The 10,131-nt window shown below is 40.9% G+C and overlaps 1 protein-coding gene across 2 annotated transcripts in view; it reads left to right on the top strand.

Annotated features, from left to right (window-relative positions):
• Positions 1-820: 820 nt before the first annotated feature.
• nos1 (nitric oxide synthase 1 (neuronal)) overlaps positions 821-10,131 on the top strand; it is a 59,705-nt gene continuing 50,394 nt past the window's right edge. For both annotated transcript variants that reach the window (XM_006803862.2, XM_087849344.1), the window contains exons 1-2: positions 821-1,046; positions 4,857-5,651. In XM_006803862.2, the coding sequence (XP_006803925.2) occupies positions 4,930-5,651 (722 nt within the window). In that variant the 5' untranslated portion in view covers positions 821-1,046; positions 4,857-4,929. The remainder of the gene's footprint in view (positions 1,047-4,856; positions 5,652-10,131) is intronic.

Genomic DNA, 10,131 nt, shown 5'->3' with positions numbered 1-10,131 from the left:
ATGAGCTAGGATTCCGAAAAGGGCTCCCTTGCAAGTGAAAAAGATCGATCGCTGTTGCCTTGTTTTTCTTTCACGAGAATAAGTTCTGGGATCAGCGGGGTCTGACTTTAGACCCAACAGTCTACCAATTGGAACTTTGGTAGATTGATCTCTAACTCCCACAGTCCACATGCCAAAGTATCCTTGGGCAAGATACTGAACCCCTTTTGTTCCCAATGCATCAATCGGCATTCGAGTGAATGGATATTTGCATGTTTTAGCTTGTTGTTCTCTTTTAGTCTGTTCTTCTCAGCTCTTTGAGGAGTGGATTGCTGGTATTTAAACTGTTGACAATGGTTTGTTGATCTATCTATCTTTCAAACATATATCTTATGAATAATATAAAGCTATTTAAAGCCAGTAAGAAAATGTTGCTGCAATCATTTTATGGCAAACTGATTTTTATATTTATGTGTCTCATTGAGTTTAAATATCTCTTTTTCAAGAGAGACCTGATCAAGATGGCAGCAGAAATTGCAACAAATGTAGCAGGACAGCTCTATAAAGGCATTTCAAGAAGGACACACATGTACAATAATGCAGAGTTACAAGTATATTTGCAAAACAGATCATTTCTTTATTTTATATATAAATTCCTGTTAACCACTGTGTATTTATCAAAAAAGAGGATATTAGATACTGAAAAAGGGAAAGAAAAAAGCACGAAACCCTGGGAATCACTTTTTGGCACATGACCACTTGCATGCTGAGTGATGACGATATCCGAGATAACTAAACCCACCTACAGTTCATTTAAATGCCCGCGCACGGTTCTCTCCGAGCTCGTCACAGTGTCTCCCGTTGCTCTGTATTTATAAAGAGCCCCGGTGAGCAGAAAGGCACAAGCGTGCCTCGTCTCTAGAGAGGCAGAGCGCGTTTCAGCGACTTGGAGACATCTTTGGATGAAAGAGCTGGGTAGCCGCTGCTGAAGCCGAGAAGCAGGAGCGCAGGAGTTTTAGCCCAAGTTCACCGCAGCAGGTCGTTGTGCCGGCGACCTTAACTCAGGGGTGAGTTCTTGTTTTACTTCACTGTCCTCCCTTTATTTTTTTCTTCTGTCTCGGTGGAAAATGGGGCTGTGCATTCCGCTGGTGGACGAAGAGCTTAAGAATAAATGGAGCGCTCTTAAACTAATCTGCAAACCAGTTTTATTTCAAAATTATTTGTCATGCACAGCAGTAGATTTGGCAGCCCTTTGCTGCTTTTTTTTTAAAATTTATTTTATTTTTATTTCTGGTAGCAAAAGTGTCACTAGAACTTGTTGCTGAGAAAAATAAACACTATATCCGCGGTCTATGTGAACATTTTACGATTTTCTGTCGAATGCATTCAGTGAAAGGAGCAGTGCAAAATAAAATTATTGTACAGTTTTGAATTTATTCGCCCTTAGATTTTTCAAAAAGTAATAAATGGCATTTTTAAGCTAGATGTTGCTCTATATTTAATCGATGTCATTTGGTCGTCTTTCCCAGTTAATCTTTGTTTCCCGAGCATTGGCAAGTGTTTTTCTTAGCAACACGCAGTTTCGCTTTTGGACTTGACAACAGAAATCAGACATTCTTGCTTTCACAGCTAGGGGGTATTGGAAAAATGTGTAATTTCGTTCTCGGTTTTTTGTTTTTATTTGTTAATTTTATTTATTTATTAATATTTTACCTTAGTATAGGTATTTTTAATAAACTTCTCATTTGTTCGTTTTGTTGCTTCTGCAAGCAGAGTGGGGACAGTTCCCGAAATAAATCTCACCTGTGTGTTTGTTTGACGCTTTGCCGGATAATCTCTTAATCCGCTAAAACAATGCTGTTCGGTCCATATTATCACCCTAACATTATGTATTATGTGCAGCCTCGGTGTTCCCTTTTACAACATGGCACTGAGGTATAAGGGGTCGACCTGTTAAAATAATGCTGCCTGGTACCCAGTTCAGTTATTTTCTTCGTGGCAACTTTTATGAGCAACATGTGAGCACAACATAAACATTAGTAAAGTTTTTAATACTGTCACTGGCTCCTTGAGAGGAGACGACCTCCGAGCCCTCTTTTCTCCCATTGGTTCACGCCATGAAGTGGGCAGTTTATCCCTTCAAACTGTAAATTATTAGAAATGAGTTATTAAAAATGAAAACATGCATGCAAACTTTGCAGAAACAAACGCAACCAGGAGTTACCAAGAACATTAAGAATTAAGGAATACCTAACAAGTACTTAATAACTCTGGATTACAGTAGATCGTGATTTGAGTCAGATATATGTACGCACACATTTGTCAACGAATACGGGCAAGCTATATGCCACATTGCATACAGCTTAGTAAACAGTTGTTTGCCCACTCTAGATAATAGCATTGTAACCTAGTTAACATTTAGACGACTATGACCACTATGTTGCCTAACAGATAATCGTTCTACCCAAACCAGACAGAGCTGCAATCTCAAAAAAGATTTTAATCCTCATATTCGGAGCACATTTCCATCACTTTCCACGTCTGTTATTGGCAATTTCCTATCTTCGTGGGGTGCATCTACAAAGGAGGATTAAAGGGCCGCCCAGCCTATAAAAGTTACTCCAGCACCTCAGGAGAGCTAAGCTAATATTTATGGATTAGTGGCAGTTTTTCCCAAAGCTATGAACTGAAGCCATGACCCGGCCCCCCGGAATGTGTGATTTCACTTGTACGGCAGTGGTTGTTTGATGAACTGATTCAACTAAAAGGTTTACATGCCTTTAGTAAATCTTAGGAAACGTGCATATTGTCATGAGAGCTTCTGAGGAGTTGATTTTCAGTCAAGTGCATTTCTGAAAAGTAGGCAAGAGTTCAAAAAACCCTCTCTAGATTTTTTTTTTTTTTTTTTTTTTTTTTTTGGAATAACCAAAAGACCGTCAGCGTTCAGAGGGGCGCTGACCTTGGTGCTGAATGATTTCTGCTATGCAGCAGCATGCCTGCCCTTCTTTACTGTCTGCGTAGCGGGCGCACTGAGCAGCTTTATTTGAGTGCCTACTGTACATTTGCAGGCGCGATCACCCACGCGACCAGATGTAACGATTTCAAAGAACAAGTGTAGTGGCGTTGCATTAAAGAGGTAAACGCATTATTGTAGCGTCGTGAAGACTGGCACGTTTTTTTTTAATCATCTGTAAAGTTCATTGGAAGTGCAGAGGCTTAAGCATGTGGTGAAAGACAATGCACTCCAGACTTGTGTGTGTGTGTGTGTGTGTGTGTGTGTTAATTACTGAAACCTCAGAAAAAAGTAAAACCTTAGCTATTACCTTACCTGTGTTTCTAATGGTAAGAGCAGCAATCCTACCATATACAGTGTTGGGGAGTAACGGAATACATGTACCGCCGTTACGTATTTAAAATACAAAATATGAGTAACTGTATTCCGTTACAGTTACCGTTTAAAAAGGTGGTATTTAGAATACAGTTACTTTGTTGAAATAAATGGATTACACGGCGGTACTTTCCTGTTTCATATTGTGGCGGGTCAGGACTGTTTGGGTTTTGTTTGACAGCTACGATCTGTTGTTCCAGGCGGCAGCGTTACGGTTGCCATGGTTACAGGGTGACGGTCTCTCTCTGCCTGTTTCCTGGGTGAGAGAGCGCCTGTTGTTGTTGTGCTAAGCTAACAGGCAGAATGCTACAGGTATAGCTCTAAAGAATGTAGCGTCATAGGCAGTGTAGTCCGTGCTTCAGGGAGAATGGACTGCCATACACATTATGTGTCTGTGAGCGAGGGAGGGAGAAAAAGGAAAAGTACGAGCTGTCATCGAGCAAAAACGGGAGCTGGAAGCATGTAAATATAATAATAACCACTGCAGCCAAGAAGAGTGCCAGACGAGCCCAGTTGTAAGTAGCTATTAAGACTCGACTGTACACCGTGTTCGTGTTTTCCTCCAAAAACAATAAGTTCCGTTGCAGCAGCCTTTCAACGCCTCTCTCTGTCTCTCGCTAGCAAAGTTGACCCAGACAACAAAGTAAAGCTAGTTTTCGGCTACGAGCCCGACACAGAACCCACCATATTAGCCAGAGGTCCCTTTACTACGGTTCGGAGCCGCGGACCTTCAGTAACAGTAATAAATCACATTCATGTAGTTGTAAACAGCATGATAATATATTAAGTAATCCAAAGTATTCAGAATACGTTACTCTCATTGAGTAACGTAACGGAATACGTTACAGAATACATTTTGGGGCATGTATTCTGTATTCTGTAATGGAATACATTTTAAAAGTAACCTTCCCAACACTGACCATATATAAGTACGCCAATCCTGTGCTCAAGCATGCAAAGTATATGTAAATGGTTCAAGTACCCCCAGGAAATCATAGAGATCAGAGAAAATATTATTAGATCACTGTCACTGGTGCATCAACTCAATTCCAGAGCATGATGTATTAAGAAAAAGAAATAAGTCCAAATTGTACCAGGTTCTTGTTCAAATGCAGCAGGAAATTTTTCCACTAGAGAAATCAAATATTGACATTCCAAAGTGCAATTAATCTTTCAGTTTTTATACTGAATATACTTGATTGATACTCAATATTTGCTTTTTTAAACATTACAGAACATGGCCATGTGATAAGTTGGATAATATGCTTTTCATGTTTATGACAATATTTTGCATCTGTAGCTCAGCAGGACTTAATGATCTGTGTAACATTACCTTGCGAAAGCACTCTGCTTTAATGACTCATATACCCCTCTCTGACTGATGTTAAATTAACACACTGTAAACAAATCACGCTGTCAATGTAATTTCATTCAAAACTAATAGAACTTTTATTTCCCTCCTCCTCTTTCTCCTTCTGTTGCTTTCCAGAAATCTTCCTGAGGACACACTTATACACACACAGACAAGCGCACACAATTACACACAATAATACACAGGCACCATGCAGGAGTCGGAGCCTACAGTGTGCCAGCTCCAGCCCAACATCATCTCAGTGCGCCTTTTTAAGAGGAAGGTTGGCGGTCTGGGCTTCCTGGTGAAGCAAAGAGTTTCCAAGCCACCTGTCATTGTGTCAGACCTCATCCGTGGCGGAGCAGCTGAGGAGTGTGGCCTGGTGCAAGTGGGCGACATTGTGCTGGCAGTCAACAACAAGCCCCTGGTGGATCTGTCATATGAACGGGCCCTGGAGACACTGAAGAATGTGATGCCTGAGAGCCATGCCGTGCTGATTCTCCGTGGGCCTGAGGGCTTCACCACACACCTGGAGACCACGCTGTCTGGAGATGGGCGCCAGCGTACAGTGAGGGTCACACGCCCTGTGTTACCGTCATCAAAGTCCTACGAGCAGTGGTCCCCTCTCAACGCATTGAGCCCTGGGCAACAGCAGCAGGTCAACAAGGATAACCAGCTAAGAGCCATTGAGAACCTCTCCTCTCCATCCATCACCCAGTCCCTCCTACAGAGGGGAGGCATGCAAGGCCAGGACCCCCTGCTGATGAGGGATGGGGGCCGTGGAGCTCTCCTGTGCAACGGGCTGGAGGAAAACAATGAACTGCTCAAGGAGATTGAACCAGTGCTGCGCCTCATCAAAAACAGCAAAAAGGAGATCAACGGAGAAGGCCAGAGGAATGCTGGGAGACGAGATGCCGAGATTCAAGTCGCCTGGTAATTTGTGATGTGATACAACCTTATTGATCCCTTAGTTAAAGTGTCTTTGTCCACCATCCTCTTCACAGTGAGGGTTGCCGTCAGAGATCAGATAGAATTAGACTCAGGATGCAGTTCAAGGACTCTTAAAGATGGTGGCTATTGGCTGACACAAGAACTTGCACCTGGTCTTGTGATTGAAAGTATCCCTGTTCACTCTGCCACCCCGCAGATTCTGAACTACCTGACGCATCTGTGTTAATTAGCTGTAATAGACAGTCTCTCATTCAACTAATATGACTCAGCTTACAGTGCCAAGTAATTATCGTCTGCCTGCTGGTCTCTAGCAAGCCTCACTTAAAATAAAATTGCTCACAACATTTCTCAGGACCAATTCAGTTGGTATTCTTCGACTGCTGAACCAGCTGCTTTATGTAGGCTTACAAATACATCTTTTAAACAGTTTGGCAGTTTGTCAAACTTTTGCTTTTTTTAACTTAAGTCTTTTTTATAGATGTAAAGCTACTTTTCTTTTTACTTTTTTTTTTCTTTTTGCTTGTTGCACTCTGTTTAACCAGGATTAAAATACACAACATGTGAGCATTTCCCAGTAGGCAAGTGCTTTATCAGTAATGGATGCGACATCCTACATTAATCATGGATAATTAATTAGTTTTCTGTAACATAAAGCTTTACAGAAAAAAAAAGTATTGTCTATCAGAAGCTGCGCTTCTTATGAACAGCCCCTCTTGGATATAGAGTTCAGGTCCTGTGGTATTTATGCATAACAGTAGTTTTGAAAAAGTGCAAAACTGGTAGCAATTCTGTTTGAGGAAGACTTGGATTTCTTGCAGTTTGTTTAAGTTTTCCCTCTAGATGAGTTTTTCACAAGGCTTCTAAGTCAGGGATAATATAACATCCTCGATTCAGTCTACATGCTCTGTACAGTGTACTGTTATCGGCATCTCAGTTATCTACCATTGTACTCCCACGACCAATTGAAATCAAATTGAGGCTGCAGTCTCCTTGAATCAATATCTCTTGACCAATCCATGTGCATCCTCCTCTCTTTCATAAATACCCTTTGAGTGATTCATTGCCTTCTTGAGAAACACGTGCTCTGAAAAAACAGAACACAATAAAAGGAAAAACCTCAATGCAAAAACAGCAAAGTGTATGGTTAAACAACCGTACCTAATGCTGCCACCTGTGCTCCCACAAATAGCGATTTAAATACATTTGATTGTGCATGCTGAGATTTGTTCAGCACTGGTAAGAGTCAGTTAACTTAATTCTATTTTGCTGTCGGAAAATTATTTCTAAAGAGATGCTGAGGAGAGAAAGGTTAGAGTGGTGAATAATACTAATATATTTTTTAATAATAATATTTTTTTATTTTTCTTTGCAATTTATACATATTTGCACAGAAAATAAACTCACATTATAGCCCGTGTTGCTTGTTTTCAGAGGAGAAGCAATTACAGTTTCACAATTAAGCATGTGGTTGAGTCAGAGCTAATGACAAACGACACATGTAACTTCTCTCATTGTTTCTGCATGTTTGAACTCCACCTCCGATTTGTGGGGATGAATATGATCTCGCAAATTGCGGCAATAAAGAGATACAGTGTGACAGGGGGTGTGAAAGGGAGAAAGGATGCCTGTGAGGATTTACAATTAGCATGCACGCATGCTTATGGGGGTGGGGGAGGGGGAGTGTGAAAGAAAGTAGGAGGCACAATGTGCGTGGGCGCTTTCGATTGGAGGAACGCAAACTTGAAATCACACAAAGACGACTTTGGTCTCATATGGTTTGCAAGAGCGGCAGCTCAGGGATATCCCATCCCCCCCTTTCTCATTCAATCTCTTAGGATTAGATAGTTACAGCTCAGAGAGAGCTCTCACTGTTCATATGTTTTTTTTCTTTTATCTCTGATGAATAACAGCCGTTCATACTGTAGGGCTATTTACTGAAAGAAAAACAGATCTGCGGTCAGTCACCTTGATTCAGCATCTGTTTATGTATCTCTGTGTCTGATTTTCGATTCCTGAAAACACTTAAATCTGTATTTTCTTACTATTACACACACAAACAGTTTAGGCTGTAGAATGGAACTAGTAATAAACACCTGAATTTCTAAACAAAGACCACATAGGCAAGAGCTGCTAAACTGATGTTTTTTCAGTGCATGAACTTGCAAAGTATTTTCAGATCAAATTAACAACTTAAAAGTAGTTGTCGCAAAATCGATCAATGTAGAGCAGTGAGACAAACCACGGAGGCCCCAGAAAAGTGCAAAGTCCAAACACCTCAGCAATCCTCCTCTCAGGTATATCTGCTCCGGCCCTGCAAACCTGTGTTTAAGGAATGAAATCAATTTAATCATCATGTCAAATCTTTTCGAACTCCTGGCTCCATCAACAGCCTGCATCCTTGGAACTTCCTAGAAACAAAACCTGTGTGTTAACCTGGACTTCACATTTCATACTCAGTTTTCCCCAGTTATGATCCAATCTGTGTTATAAGAAAGAAAAGTTAAAACAGAACAGTTATCAGTCATGTGTTTCTTCAGTTAATGGTAACATGAGTTATATCCCCTTTAGCATTCGGCATTATCCCAACAATATAATGTAACACCATGATCTAACCCCAGTCAATAAAACAGAAATTTTCTCAAAGCAAACATCAGCAACCCAAAATCAGCATCCCCAGAATTAAGTCTTCCACTTCTCCTGCTCATGGCAAAAGCAAAACAAAGCAAAGTATCCCCTTTCTCTTTCTGGCATGGTAAATTGTTTGTCCACATTTATTCATCCCAATCTTAGTCCGGTCACACCCATTCACTCACACGCATTCACACCAGGTATTGCTGATAGTGGAGACTCCCGCGCAAATAATCAGATTCTCCCCTCTCAGCAACATGAGCTCATTCATTTGTTTTACTTTTTTCTAGGAAAATAGTTCTTCATGCTTTTGGACTGGAGTGGCTCGCGGCAATCCTTTTAGACAGGGACTCCCAATCTGATCAGGTCCGCACAGGTAGCCTTCTCCTCCGCCCATTGTAATCTGGAAAAGGTCACCTTATGTTTGTTCTCCTGGAAATTTTTACAGCGCTGACAATTTCATCTTGCAGGCCTGCTTAGAACAAAAATGAGAAAAAAGAGAGAGCTGATTCTTAGCTCATCAAAGCACAAAACAAAATCACCTGACAGGTTTTCTCTAAGTGCACTGTTACAAAAATAATGGGCCCCTCTTAGACATGTCCATGTTTACTAAAACTCCCTTTATTAAAATAAGAAGAACACCCAAAGCAAACGAACCAAATCAACCCATCACTACAACAACAACCTCAAAAATCTTTAAACACACAAAAGTTTTGCCACCAGTTCTTCGGGGTCCTAACACTCCGAAGTCAACTGACATAATTTCACCTGCTCAAACACAGAAAATCTTGTTAAACACCACACAACTTGTACACCATCATCACTAAATTCTAAGTTTCTTTTCTAAAAACGACTACACACTAAGCGATTTGGACAAGATGATAAACAGACTCATATGCTCAACATGCTGACTAATCTTCATGAGTTCTCTTGTGGTGATCCTCGAGTTGGGGGATTTGTGTTCATACTGGAGTTCAAAATTAAAACCAGAGGGAGTGTTCGCCCAGGGCACCAAACAGGCTAGGACCACCACTGAATACAGGGCTGGAATGTATATTACCGTGGGAGAGTCATTGCACTGGATTTCTGCTATAACCCGCCGCATACCATAAGAACGCGGAAGTTTAATGCATTTTCTATTTGTGTGTGTGTGATTGTGTATATGTTTCTTTTTGTGGTGTTTCAGACTCCTTCACAATTTTCCACTTAAACAGTCAGTTTTCTCTTTCCTCTTCTTTGCTAACCCAAATTTTTGGAGTTAGGGCCCACTTGTCAGGTTTATGGAGACATGGCGCTGTGAATAATTCAACCAGAAAGAGAGGGAGTGTTTTCTCTCTTTGGCTCATCACTGGTCATTGTTAATGACATTTCCCTCTCCGCCTCAGCCCAGCGGCTTTACCCTTGAAGTCCCGTCTTCTTCACTTCATCTCACCAGTGAGTCTGAGCTCACAGGGACTGAGGCCGAGTAATCGTGACTGTGCCTGCCTTAGGTTGTCCCAGGGTTTCGAGGTGGGATCTTACCCGTCATGGGCTATCCAGCCTTCCATACTCGCCTGATACAGGGGCCAAGTGGGCAGGGGTGCTACACTGAAAAAAAAAGTTCTTTCAATTTACTTGATTTTATTGTGTACATCGGTCCCACATAATATGAATAAGTATGATTGACTTAATTTTCCACTTTCCCTCAAGTAATTAATGCTTGTCAAATCAAAGTATTTTATTTACATCAGATTACTTAAACAAATCATGTTTGATGTACTAATATTAATCTATTATCATAATATCAATGTATTGCATAATGTCAATATATTTTAATGTTTAACACCAACTTATT

Source organism: Neolamprologus brichardi, chromosome 12, assembly GCF_056152115.1.
Source record: "Neolamprologus brichardi isolate AB-2024 chromosome 12, ASM5615211v1, whole genome shotgun sequence".
In the NCBI taxonomy this organism is placed as follows: domain Eukaryota; kingdom Metazoa; phylum Chordata; class Actinopteri; order Cichliformes; family Cichlidae; genus Neolamprologus; species Neolamprologus brichardi.
This window is presented reverse-complemented; position numbering and strand designations above follow the sequence as displayed.